Source organism: Hakea prostrata, chromosome 9 (genome assembly GCF_041222555.1).
Source record: "Hakea prostrata isolate BN-2017 chromosome 9, UWA_Hpros_2, whole genome shotgun sequence".
In the NCBI taxonomy this organism is placed as follows: Eukaryota; Viridiplantae; Streptophyta; class Magnoliopsida; order Proteales; family Proteaceae; genus Hakea; species Hakea prostrata.
Genome location: NC_142608.1, coordinates 57,051,539 through 57,066,266, shown reverse-complemented (window position 1 = coordinate 57,066,266; position 14,728 = coordinate 57,051,539). Strand labels below are relative to the sequence as shown.

Sequence of the window (14,728 nt, the reverse complement as noted above, 5' to 3'; positions counted from 1 at the left end):
TTTAAACATTGATTATGTTGTTCATGATTATGTTATCGTGTATGTGGGAGGGATGGCCGCTCGATCGGGATCTTCGGGCTGTGGATCACATCCCGGGTATGCCAGATATGATACCGGCTGGGTGGATGTAACAGAGTGGTATCAGAGCCCAAGATCAAGTAAGGCCCAACCACAGAAACGACAATGGAACATTTCGAGTCACAGATCCAAGGTGACTCAACTATTCTTAGAAGTGAATAATAGATAACTCGGACTAGAAACCGATTAATGAAGCATAAGTGAATTGTTGAATAACATACAATAATCATCACTTAACGAAAAGAAAAAGAAAAGTGAATAATGCACAATAATAGATGAAACAAAAATAACTTTCATTAACTTAAATAAGTTTTACAACGGATTATATATGGAAAGCATAAACTGAAATCCTAGTACAATCTATCTATCTAGGAGACTGTCGCCGATCTCTAGGTGCTCTGACATCCTCAGTAATCCGAGTGAGCTGAGACTGCATCTGATCCTGCCTGGACTCTATCTGTGCAAGCCTCACCTCCAGCCTCTCATACATATGTGCCTGACTTGCCTCCATCCTCTCGTATATCTGAGTTTGCCTGGCTCCTAAACTCTCGAACAACTACTCCTATCTGACCCCCTTCCTCTTCATCATGGAAGTCATAGACAACATCTAAGCATATAGATCTGGTGCCTCTGGTGTAGCCTGTGATGGACCCCCGACCTCAAACTATGGCGCAGGAACCCCCTGATTATCGGGACCAACGTCCTGCATACCTATATCATCCCCAGCCTGTTCCTCTGCTGGAACATCCTCATCATCATCCTCGGACTCTGACTCATCCCCTAGACTCGGAGACCTGGCAACCCGATCTAACTGCATCAGTCCAATGGTCCTTGTGCCGATAGAATACCCCGCACCTCCAACAACTCTCTCCTCACCATCCAGGTCTACTCCAAAATACCTGAAGATGCGTGTCAATAGAATCCCAAAGAAAAGGTTCCTAACACTCGGATGCGTGACAACCTTGATCATAACACTATGTATAATGTAAGCCAGATCGATCTCGAATCCCATGTAGATCCGATAGATGAGCACAACATCCATCACCGTAACCACATGATGATGTCCCTCTCTCGGTATGATGTTCCTCCCTACAATCCGCCCAATGACTCTGGCCGATGGAATGATCTCGTCGCTGTTCCTAGGCTGATAACACCTATCATCATCCCAAAGTGTCATGCATATCTCGTACAACTCGTATGGAAGCATGTGTTTGCTGAAATCCTCCCCTACTGATATCCACACACATGCATGTGGGCAATGTGGAACCCCAAGTATCTCTGCTAAGGTACGAGTAGTAAATCTAATCTGAGTCTCTCTGATCTAACTTGCTATCACTAATTCCATCTGATCAGCTGGGCCAATGGTGTAACAAAGCGGTGTCAGTCGATCACCTCTGCTCGTGGCAGCAAGGGCACCTGACCTCTACCTCTCCTGGCTCCCACTACCCTACCTCGAGCTTGACCACCTCGTCCTCGTCTCTCCATAGTGTATAAATATCTGTAGAGAAGATCAACAAGTCAATGTTAGAAGATTTACCAAAATTGGACATGAAGGGCGTTTCATAATTTTTTTTTCGGAAATTTTCAAATTTGGGGAAAATTCAAATTGAGTATACTGACATATGCACAATACTTTGAATTGCATGATTATGAAGTTTGTTAGAAGAAAATCGGTCGAAATTGCGTCCTAAGGTTGAAAATTCAGCAAGCTAGAAAAGAGGAATTTCGACGTTTAGGTCAAATTTGGGTATTTTTGATATTGTTGAAATTGTTGAAACGAATTGCATGGTAGTGTGTAGCATGTCATTTGGAATGTGTAGCATCAAATTTGGTATTAAAACTCCTAGTGGTTTGGGAGAAATCAAAGTTTTACTAAATTTGGGAATTTTCGGCTACGTTAACGAAAGCAAGTTGAGATTTTGTGTTTGCTTGATGTTCAAGTATTTTTGTTGCATGTAAACTATGGGATTATGTTTCTAAGCATGCATGGACATGTTTCTAACTTAGAACAACAAGTTTAACATGGTATTTTGAGAAATCTAAGTGAAGAAATCAATTGAGAAGATGATGAATAGTAATTTCCTTACTTGGTTGAGTAATATTGGTTGTGTTGATGTTGTGGAAGCCTCAAACCACTTGGAATCTACTTAGAAGTGATTTCTAGTTCGTTCTCCAGAGCCCCTCCACAAGGAAAATGAGTTAGAAATGAGAAATGAAGTGGAAATGAAGCTAAAAACCTGATTTTTTTTGTTACTGTTGAGCTTGGTTGACTGCTTGGTCGATTGACAGTCGACCAACCAATCGACCAAGGCTATAATAAAAGTGAGAAAATTGGATTTTTGGTGAAATTTTTGGATTTTGACCAATGATTGATTATTTGCTTATTATATTGATGAACCTATGTATGATTTGAGCATTTTAATCATATGGTCAAGTGAGTTTTGATGAATCTTCGTGTCTCGATGTGGTTGATTTTCTTTTGCAGAATGGTTCTATTGAGAAATAGTTTTGTCGGCTCCGGTAGTACCAATAACGAGGAGACACCTGCTAGGGGGTCTAACCAACAGACCCAAGAGGACAACCATACTACCAATGGCATCCCCAATGCCCCTGATATTGGAAGCTTCAAGGACATTGCCAGCGTCATGACGAACATGATGCAACAACAGCAAACTTAGTTCAATCAGATGATGGCTGGTTTTGTGAATCTTCGAGAGGAGAACCGTGCAGGTGGGCATGGTAATCCCGGCTTGGCAGCCCCGTATGTGGAGAGGTTCACTGGAACCCCGCATACCAGACTAATGAAGAGCTTCATGAAACTGCAGGTGCCATCCTTCACTGGTGTATCAAAGGATGTTCTGTTCCCTAATAGATGGCTAAGGGAACTAGAAAAGGCCTTCCGGCATTTGCAGTGTATGGATGCACAGAAAGTACTCTTCGCCGAGCAGAAGCTTTAGCAGGAAGCGGATGCATGGTGGACTTCTTCTCGCCCTATTCTGGAAACCCTATTATTGGTGAGTGTGAAAGAATTCTGATATTTGGTTTTGAATGCTCAAGACTTCACATTAGCTTGAGTATTGTATTTATAGTGTAATCAATTACATGAATAGGAAGTTGAGATATATAGGGAAACAAACTTAAACAGAATACCAACTCTTAAGTAACCAAGTCAAATATAATTCAAACTCTAAACTAAAGAGTTTGTCTCTCACACAAACTTTGGTTTATCATCCCCCCACAAACTATGGGGTGGTAGCCACAATAGTTTGGAGCGTAGCCGGAGAAAAGTTGTTGAGACCTTTGGTAAAAAAAAAGTGATACGCCCACGTTGTTGTTGGTAGTGCTGCTGTTGTAGAGAAGATTGTGGTTGTTGTTGTTGTAGCCAGTGGTGCTGTGGTTTTGGCTACAGAATCGGTTGTGGTTGTGGCTGCATTGTTTGTTGTGGTTGTGGCTGCTGCAAAGTCTATTGCATAAACCAGTTGTGCTTTGTTGTGATTGTCACAGTATTGTAAAGCTTAAACGAGAAGAATAATTAAAATTGCATAAACAAGAAGAAGAAGTAAACCAGGTGGCTCATACTGGTTTTGAGATTGATTACTATGCAGAACTTGATAATTGGGCCCAGATTGCGGCTGACATGAATAACCTTGATTTATAATGATCTGAGGCTGCATTGCAACTGGTTGACTCTGTTGCTGTGGGGAGGCATGCCTACTGTTGAGGCTGCTGAAGTTGTGGATGCCCGTGGAAACCATAACTGGCATCTCCAGTAGATTGTCTAGCTTTGTTCATACGACGCCATTATGGTTTCCACGAGGAAACTACTGCCATTGAGAAGATTGAAAGGGAAGAAAAAAATTGTAGGGTTTTAGGTGGCTGCGATACCATGAAAGAATTCTGATAGTTGGTTTTGAATGCTCAAGACTTCACATTAGCTTAGGGGTGTCAAAACCTAACCCGAACCGTTAAAACCGAACCAAACCGGCAAGCTATAGCCTGAACCGGCCCAAACCGAAGCTTAATGGGCTGTGTTTGGATTGAACAACCTCAGCCCTCAATGGTTTGGGCTGGGCCGAGCCAGCCCGTGTGTGGCCCGCTAGCCCAAACCGTTTAACCCGAACCAACCCGTTAAATCCGTTATAAAGAAATAAAATAACTTAAATTTAAATGTAAAAAACAAGAAAACCCCCAAATATCCATTTGTTTTCCTTAATTGTTTTGCTTTGGAATATGCAAACAACAAACTTGTCAAAGCCTTCGCCATTTGGAAGATGGGCTTAGTAAATATTTGGCAAGTGTATTATCATTTGAAAATCTTTTAATGCTTTATTTTGATCCATTTTTACAAGTGTCAAGAAGAGGGAGGAAAATAAGTAGAGACAATCCACTAAAATTCATCAAGATGCCAGCTTTCTTTTGTATATTAGTTCTATAAGTTTTATTTCTTTGTAAAAAAATGTTTTTGGTTTTGAACACCCAACACAAAAAACTTTGAGATAACTTAATATTTATATGTGTTTACATACTCTTGATAAATTTCACATATCAACAAGGTACTTAAAACACACCGTTAGTAAACCCAAACCCAAACCGTTAGTAAACCCAATTCTAAACCGTTAGCCCGAACCCAAACCGCACCGGCCCGAAACCGGCCCAACCCGAACCATTGACACCCCTACATTAGCTTGAGTATTGTATTTATAGTGTAATCACATGAATAGAAAGTTGAGATATACAGGGAAACAAACTTAAACAGAATACCAACTCTTAAGTAACCAAGTCAAATATAATTCAAACTCTAAACTAAAGAGTTTGTCTCTCACTCAAACTCTGGTTTATCAAAGTTAGTTACTATTGATATCACATGGATGCAAATTATTTAAAGTTAAAAATTTATAATCAGTTTTTAACAAAAAAGATTTATAACAAGTCGAAAGAGGAAATTGTTTTGGTAACTTCAATTATATAGAGGCCATCAAACACCAACATTTATTTTCAAAAAATAGAAAAAGAAAAACAGTAAATTGAAGCATCTACGTCAGCTATTTCAAGCATGTCCATTCTCTCCATTCACAAAGTTGGAACTTTTCCTTGGAATATTTTTCACTCATGGGGTGGTGGTAGGAACGGCCTGAAGGTCATCAGCAACCCAACAAAAGTAATTACATTCAAAACAAAGAAAACCACATGATCACCTGCAATTCAATAAGCTCATCATCATTATCCATTTTAGTTGGATTGAGGGATCATCATTATCTACCAACATAGATAAAGATTCATGCTTATGCTCAAACTAGTTCTCAAACATTCTTCCAGGGGTTCCGTGGTTCATGTTAGGGTTAAAACCCTGATAATGCAGCCCACCCTTTCAGACTGGGTGATGTGAGTTTGCAAACAGACAGACTTGTGAGAAGCACTCCATCCTCTAACCAGCTAAGCTAATGCAGGGGTGTTATAAGAGGGTTTTCAATAATCCATGCATTGTATAGACTACATAGTTAAGATTGATTCAGATTTTATACCTGGGAGAAATGAAGCATGTAGGCGCTTTTGTGCCCATGAAAAGCTGCAAACATAAATGCCCTAGGTTATTCTTGTAGCAATTTATTGTACTTGTAGTTGTACCTTGCAACATGAATATTTTTTTTTCCTATTGTCCATATGAATCTAAATAAGTTTTTATCATGGTTGATGTTTGTGTTTCACGTGAATACTTACATGATACCCGCCCCCGCTGGACCCAATGCTTTGAAGAGAGACATTAAAGTCATAGAAATGCCATTTGCTGCAGCTCTTTGATGTTGGGGCTGCCATAGCAACATCATATAAGACTCATCAGTAAAATATGAAGTCAAAATCAGTAGAGAAAGGCACACCCAAAAGGACAAAAAGTCAAGACAAAGCTAAGATCAGACTCAGGAAAAAGTGAAACTGTGAAACTTACAACTGCATCATTCTGCAAAATTAATAATCCAGTGACGGTGGACACCCTGCCGAGATTAAATTGTTAGTGAACAAGTGCTATGCCACAATCATTCAAGACAAAACTCTATCCTGTGCCTGTGCTACACATTGACCTATGTGTGTGAAGTGATGTGTTACCAGATAACAATAGTAGTATCTAGAGAGAACAGACAAAACTGTATACCCATTCTTTCATTGGTTGGATTCTTTAGAGGAATATTTAAATATTTTGACTGTTATAATCTGACAGAGGGTGAGAGGGGAATATTAGATTTGTTTACTTGTGATTGATCGTTTGTGCTAAAAAAATGGAGGTTATTCCATGACAATAGGAGGCTCAAGATTAGAAGAAAGAAACCTAAGACATTGGAAGGCATAAAGCATGAATTCAAGAATAAAAGAAAATGTCCAGATAACGTTCTCCCTTTGACAAGATTATCACCAAATGGTACTTAAAAGTTGAAGAGAACTTAATAGAAACATCTATTGGTTTAGTTCGAAGTCGGGGACTGTTGGGCTATTCAACATTGTCCTCAAATTTATACTATGAAATTAAATTGAAGAAAACACCAAACAGAGAAAAAGAACTTGAAGTTATAGATTAAGATGAAGTGATCACAATAAAGCTTCAACGATGAAAGTTCTGAGTAGAAGATATTTTTTTGGGTCATAGCTAGATTTTGTGAACAATGATCCTTGAATATGCATACAACATCCTTATGTGTGTGTGTGTAGAGAGAGAGAGAGAGAGAGAGAGAGAGAGAGAGAGAGAGAGAGAGAGAGAGAGAGCTGATATATGAGAAAACAAGCAGCAAGCAATTGAGAACTTGAGATGTACTTACAGATAGAGAATTCTTGAATATGCATACAACATTCAGTACCAAATCGAGAGTGAATCCAGATAGCCCAGCAATAAATGGGTAACTTAGTGTCAATGGAATTGTTAAGAGCTGCAAAATTGAAACATGATAGTTTGGCACATGTACAGAGATTGCAAATGACTGTAGTCTATCTTTGATGAACATAAAAGCATACCGCAGAAACACGAGTAACCATTAGTGGTCCAAGCCACTTCTCAAAAGGTGGAAATACGAAAAATTGAAGTAGTAGAAGTCCCAATCCTATTCATGCCACAAGTAATTAGTCAGTTTGTTTCCTGAATCTATAACAACTCTGCACAAGTAGATTACAAGAAGAAATAAAAAATAATAATAATAAAAAAAAAGAACAATAAATTTCCACATCTTGAAGAGTATGTAAGGTTGCCTACAAACCTGAGATTGCAAGAACCTGACCAACTGCCTGAGAAGTAAAGCTTAATCCTCCATACTTCTTACCACTAACAGCCCATAGTGAGAATATCTGGAACGCAGAAGGGTTGGTTTTCAAATGAAAGAACTTAAAGGCTTGATGACATTAAAAGCAAATGTGGGAAAATTGAATTGTTAGGTTTATTGATGAAAGCTCATATACTAGGGGGAGAAAAAAACTGATCACAATTTATAAGAGAATAAGAAAATAATAAAGTAATCTCCAAATGATATAAAAGCATTATGTTCCTAGCTTTAGTCTTTGATATATTCCACTTCAAAAACATCATGCGCTTGTATGTCAGAAAAGATCAAACATGATGAATTCATAAGTCCAGAAGAGCCAAGTAACTTTTCATAGGATAAAGGACTTGGAAGAGGGTGGGTCTCGACATAAAGTTTAGGTTTCTCCATTGACCTTGAAGTTGTGAGATCAAGTAAGGCAACACTCTTTCTGCAAAGCAGAGACAAAGATTTTGTACTTTATGATCATTGTCAAGCCCCACAATGGAAGAAGCCTTGTGCATTGAGTATGCCATTTAATTTGGATTCAAAAGATGGGAATAAGTACATTGAAATAAGTTTCAAAAAGAAAGCTCACCTCCGAGTAAGCCATCTCGTGCAATGAAAAAACACAGTAGATAATGATGGTCGACATTAAGGGCCAGTTCTTCAAAAGACTTTCATCAGTACTTGATGTCTCATTTTCTTCAATTTCTTCAATAGCTTCTCTCTCGTCAAATCCATGTAGAGGAGTTTCATAATTTTCTTCGGGATGTATATGCAAGGTTTCCTACAAAATAATCAAATATTTTCAAGTTATCAAATAAAACCTAAAACAGAATTTATTAGTTGTCATTCTAGTACGAAGAAAGTCAAAAGAATAAAAACAGATAGGCATGTTTTTAGAAGATAACTTACTGGAAGCCAGAAACAAACAACAAATACACATGCTGAGAAGATTGATATGACAAGGCACGGTAAGAAGTATGGATACCTACATAATATAGGCTAGAAGCATTAAGCATGACAAGATCCATAGGATAAATGAGGAACAAAAAAAAAAAGGGAATGATTAAGGGGAAAGAACTAACAAAATTTAGGTATCATGACAAACCTCCCAAATATTGAGTCTTTAGAAAAAATATGTGGGAACTTTTCTGCAGGCTAATATACCATGATAATTTCAAAGAACTTAATCAGTAAAGTTAATAAATATTTTATGAAGCAAATATAAAGAGGGAAGAAGGGGGAAATACTCCATAAAAAATTTCATGTTAACTTGAATGGTCTAAAATTGAAACCACGATTATAGATCATGTATCAGACATATTAGGAACTAAATAATTAGGACTTATTTATCTTTATGCATTTTTCATTCACCACATGTGAAAAACAAAGTTATAACAATACCACCCATACCAAAAATGAAAATGAAAAGGAAAAAAAAAAAAAAAATCTGGTGAGCATCGAGAAACTTATAAACCCCTTTTAGGGTGGACTTTTTTTTAGTCATAAAACATCCAATGAAATATTAGCAACACCAAATCCTACTAGAGCGCAAACTTACATTTCTCTTACCCTAGTAAATCCTACTTGGTCATTACTTTTGAAGTGTTGTTCTCTAACAAGCTCATAATGTTCACTGGAACATCTGTAGATCTTCTCATCAGCTAGATGAAATAATTTCAGGTCTTATCAGAATGGGTCATTCAAAAGAATTCCCCAGTCTTCCATCAAATATTCAGCTTTTTCATGGAAAGTTGGATTCAAATGCCAACCCTTCATTTGATTACTGGCTTCATACAATTCAGAAAATTCAACTTCCATACCCATTCAAAAACTGTTGAAGGAGGGAAATCTTACATATATTACCAATTACATTGACTCAAGGTTGGATTCAAGCTACTCTACCAGCATTTTCTCAGGCATCCTATTCCAACTCAAAATTAAACCAGTCTAAAGCCAACTAAATCCTTAATAAGAAAGTAAGAACCCAGAACCCCTCCTACGCTAAAAGGCTAAGTTTAAACCTGGTTCTCTTCGCCTGGCTTCAAAATTGATTCATATTGCTTTAATTCACCCATGGCAGTCTCGTCTCTTGGTTACTCGTCCGGTTTTCCTAGATTATCTTGAAGTCATCAGAAGATAAAGGGTTCAGCAATTCCAACTAGTTAACTATTTTATACCCCTTGACAGTTTCTGTCCAAGTATTTCATATTTAGGAAAGTTTCTCTTGCTTTATGACTTCCTCTCTTGCCCAACAAGATTGATCTTTTCTTTTCCCCCCTCTCTCCTATTTATCAGTTATCTTTCTGCAACTCTCCTTCCTCCACTTATAATCTACTTTCCTAGCCCTGCAGTAGTAGTGTCTTCCTTCTCTTCTCCTTTTTTCTCCCATAGGTACTGTAGTATGAAGAGGGGTATGAATATAGCTCATAGCCAGGGGCGGAACCAGGATTCAGTATTGGGGGACCAAATAATAGAAGTCCAGATTGGGGAAGTACCAATGCTTTTTCGCCACACATATTGAATGTGCCCTTATAAAACTCATTGGAGGTCCCACCTATGAATTATTTTATTATATTAAGGAATAGACCCACATATATTGTGGGGCTCACATATATTTGACAAAAATAGATAAATTATTGATAATGATATTTTTCCAACAAGATATAGATAAATTAAAGCATCAATACAAAAAAAATGCACATGACTTGACCCTAAAAAGTCAGATGCAAATCATTTTTTTATTTTTATTTTTATTTTTTATTAAAATAAGAGATGCAAACCAATGGATGTTAGTTACCTTACTAACTACAGACATTTTAATCACAATATAAAATCAAATAACAAAAATTGCAGAAGAAATAAAGAAACAAAGAATATAAAATTAAATTAAAAAAAACAAAAAAAAGAGAAAAAAAATAAATAAATTGAGAAAGAGAAAGACAAACCTAATTGTGGAGAAGATTTTTTCTCAAATAGGAAGAAGAGAGGAGAGAGGAGAGAGAGGAGATATGAGAGAATTAATAGAGATTGAGGAATTAGTTTTTAATTAGAAATGACACTTTGAATATCTAATAAGATTTTTTTTTTCTTTTTCAAAAATTTCCTTTAACCCACGTTTATAGAAAGATAAGAGAATAAATAGGAAGAAAATATGTGAAAGAGGAGAGAGGGGAGAATAAATAGGGATTGAGGAGTTCGTTTTTAACTAGGGATGATATTTATACGAGAAAAAATTGTCTACTGTGCACAGCAATGCAACACCACAGTGCGTGTGTCTTTTGCTAAATGGACAGTGGAGATAAGAATGCTGGTTTTTTAGTGAAGGATTAGAATGCTGGTTTTTTAGTGAAGGAGATTCATTTTTGTGACCCGTTTTGGCCAAAACCACCCTAAACCCGGGTCTAAAAAAAAAATCACGTTTCCCATCCCTTTCCCTCACTCCCTTACCTCTGTCTCTCAATCTCTCGCTCCATCTACTTTTCCTCCGCATCTAGTTTTCCGGTGAATATCCAAGTGGCTGAGTTGGTTTCTTCAAGAATCAGTTGATAATTGATATGCACTCAAATGCGCATGCTATAGTAAGGGCAAGTTTGTTTACAGATTTACAAAATGAAAGAGAGATTGATATGTTCTTATTTTCATCCACAGCAATTTGGGAACCTTTTTTTTTTTTTAAATTTAAGCACGGATTCTAAAATCAATTGTGATTTCTTCTCTTGTAGGACTTCAACAAACTGTTGTTGTTTGTGATAATTTTCGATTAAAAATGCTACCATGAGTGGAGGTTGTTCCCCTGTTAACGTAATTGAGAATCCAAAAGAGTCAAAGGATAATCGGATTTGAACAAATGGGAGAGAACCAGAGATGCAAGAAAGGGGGTGAGAGGAAGATGAAAAAAATCGTGGCTCAAAAAAATGGGTCCTTTCACTTAAAAACTAGCGTTCTAATCTCTACGGTCTATTTAGCATAAGACACATGTAGCACTGTGGTGTTGCACTGCACATCAGAGAGATGTGCATAGCAGACATTTTTTTTCCTATTTATACCTATTATTTTATCTTTAAAATTTATTTTCAATATTGAGGGGGCTAAATAGTGACATTTCACATTTGAGAAGAGAAAAAACTGGAAAAATGAAGGAAATTAATATAAAAATAAAAAATTAAGGAAATTATAAAAAAATAAAAATTTGGCCGCGCCTCCTTAGTGGGTCCACCCCTACATGGCAAAACTAATCCATACCTGTGCAAGATAACCTCCAATAACTGGACCAATAATCAGTCCCATGCCTCTTGATGTACTAACCTGAACAAATTGAGTTAACACACTCTCCATAAGGATAACTTTAGAATGAAAAGCAAGAAAGAAAATATATCCAAAACAAGTTACTATTTAATTCCAAGAAAGAAAGTTCCATACAACTGATAGTCCCAAAGCACGGTATTCTTCTTTGCAAATCTCTGCAGCATATGCCTGGATATAGCCAAAAGACAATATTTGTTACATGAATATTAGCTTAACAGCTCTTCCACTAATCAAATCAAGATGCTTTTTGCGATATAAAGTAGGCATACCCTGACTGAACCAAGTACACAATTAAAACTTCCAAGAATAAACCTAGCGGTAATTGCCATCCAATAATTTGAACTAAGTCCAAAGAGTGTGTTGAATATAAGCCTGATACAAATGGAGTCTGCTACTTATTAACATTTGGCAAATCAATTCTCATCCTTTAGATAAGAGACTGCAAATTGAGAGGAAAACAAAGCATCTAAACTACTAACACAGAAAATGTCCCGATCATAATTATAGGTTTTCGACCATATCTATCTGCTGCCCTTCCCCATAGAATAGAAGTTAAAGCTCTTCCAATCATAAACGAAGATCCTTTAAAAAAATAAATTGTATTATTAGAATAATATTCATATGACCAACATGATTCATATCACCGTTGCATAAAACATTACCAATAAATCCTGCATAGAAACCGATATCTTCCACCTTTTTTGCGATATGAAAATCCTTAATCTGCAAAATGTGGTGTAAGAAACAAATATATTAATTACAAATTATAAGTTATAATGCATATGGAAAGAAAATTATTGTGCAAAGTCTTAAAAGGTAACATACATACCATGAAGTATAAGAATGGAAAGATGGAAGCAACTGGCAAAACTGAAAAAGTAATAGAATTATTAGGGCATTACAGCAGAAAACATGTACATTTTTTTAACCTATAATTCTCTATTGAATAAAGCACAACATAGGGGAAAAAGAAAAGACTGCAAAGGTGCTTGATTCTGCTCATATTGTAATTTCAGGAACCAAGCTCTAAATAGTTGTATGTTTAGTGAATCAAAAGAAACCATGACACCATCCAGCCCCTCATTGATGCTACAAAACATAACACTGATAAACATGTCAAAAGCAATTTCTACATTCCTGATGAGCAATACCAACACCCTATTCAGAAACTATTATTGCTAATGTTGGTTCATTAGTTTATGCTTGTTGGTAAATAGCTGAACCAGTCTGAAAACTAGTCATGGAATAGGCACAAAAGTCAATAAACAACCATTAGAACAAAGCATTACTCACCACTGCATATGGAGCAGAGCCAAATGAAGGAAAGGTACTTGAATGGCACACCCCTTTGAGCTTCTTTCATACGCTGTGTCCTACAACCAGGGCAGTTTTCATGGTAAACCGTCTCCATGGTGGGGGTTGCTGTGGGGTTGGAGAAAGGTGAGGCACATATATATAGTGCTTTGTTAAAATATCCGTTCCACCAGCAAATTTAGGTTTGTTAGAATAAAAATCACGAGATAGCTAGATTTAGGTACTATTTTAAGTGACAAATATAAAAGCTTCTTTTAAAAATTATAAGAAAGAGATCTACATTTCAACGTGACTTGATCAACCAACTAACACTTCATCGTGCGCGTAAGTTGGAACGGATGAACCTCATCCAAAAAAAAAAAAAAGTACTATTTTAAGTGACAAATATAAAAATTTCTTTTAAAAATTCTAAGAACAGATGACATTTTTACATGATTTGATCAACCTACTAACACTTCAGCAGATTTGCGGTACCTTCAAAATCCTCTGGTGTACACAGTATTTTTTTTCTTATTTTTTCTCATTTCACGTGTGAAATACCACTGGCCCCCCTAAAATCAAAAATAAAAATTTAAGATAAAGATGATGGGTATATATATCATTCTTAATCATTATCTAATAGTTATCATTAAACCCCTAGTTTGAAGGAATAAAATGTTAAATTCTAATTAAGATTAATTCATGATCCATGAATTTTTCTCTATTTATTCTCTCATATTTTCGTTCCTAATTATTCTCTCATTAATCCCCTATTTTATTCTCTATTTTTCTCTCTCTTTTTTTTCTCATGTCTCACAAAATATTGTTTTACTCCCTATTTTTTCTCACCGTCTCACAAAATATTGGAGTTTTCCTAAATCTTCTCCGTAATTATCAAGTATTCCATAATCACTCTCTCTTTCTCAAATTATTCATCTCTCTCTCACCCACGATTTTAATGGTAGGCATAACTGAATTCTTCTTTTTTTCTTTTCTTTTCTTTTTATTATTTTTTTTTTTTTTAAATTTTAATTCGTTGTTCTTTCTTTTTCCTTCGATTCTACTATTAGCGATTTAAATCTCGTTAGAATTCATCCATTGATTTTATCGGATCATAAACATTGAATTTTTTTTCTAATCCCTAAACTTTATCCTAATATTTCATTTCCTGTTCATAGAAATTTAAATCTCTTTTAAAATTTCAGCTATCAATTTTATCAGATCTAATTGTAATCGTTTAATTTTATTTTTGAATCCTTAACATTTTATTAGGGCCTGTTTGGTTATATGAATCCAGAGATTTCAAATCTCTGGATTCATGAATCTGAGAATTATATCCGTTTGGTTGTAAAAATCTTTAGATTCATGAATTCTATAGATTCACATTTTTACACTAAAAACGTGAATTTGTAGATTTATGGGTAAGGGGTGAAATCCAGAGATTTCAAAAAAGCTATACATTTGCACATTCACAAAAATCACGTCGATCAAATAGTTTTTTAGGATGAATCCACAGATTTCATTCCACAACCAAACACTTAATTTTATAAATTATGACTCCATAGATTTGAAGTTTATAGATTTGAAATCTCTAGATATTTAAAATCTCCAGACTCGTGTAACCAAACAGGCCCTTAAAGTTTCAATTCTTACTAATAACAATTTAAATTTTAAGTTTTATTAGTCGGATGTTTAGAATTTTAGCCATTAATATGATTAGATCTAATTATAATCATTGAATTTTCTTTTGATAGACTTCAAATCTA

The 14,728-nt window shown here is 35.9% G+C and overlaps 1 protein-coding gene across 1 annotated transcript; it reads right to left on the bottom strand.

Annotated features, from left to right (window-relative positions):
- Nucleotides 1-5,181: 5,181 nt before the first annotated feature.
- LOC149005672 (putative peptide/nitrate transporter At3g43790) lies at nucleotides 5,182-13,080 on the bottom strand. The gene is made up of 17 exons (XM_089168683.1): nucleotides 12,963-13,080; nucleotides 12,499-12,539; nucleotides 12,332-12,392; nucleotides 12,149-12,251; nucleotides 11,939-12,041; nucleotides 11,784-11,837; nucleotides 11,607-11,669; nucleotides 8,470-8,519; nucleotides 8,274-8,349; nucleotides 7,954-8,145; nucleotides 7,317-7,404; nucleotides 7,078-7,163; nucleotides 6,877-6,992; nucleotides 6,023-6,059; nucleotides 5,797-5,885; nucleotides 5,601-5,644; nucleotides 5,182-5,273 (listed from the first exon to the last, which is right to left on the bottom strand). The coding sequence occupies exons 1-17, from the start codon at nucleotides 13,078-13,080 to the stop codon at nucleotides 5,182-5,184; spliced, it is 1,413 nt and encodes a 470-aa protein (XP_089024809.1).
- Nucleotides 13,081-14,728: the final 1,648 nt, after the last annotated feature.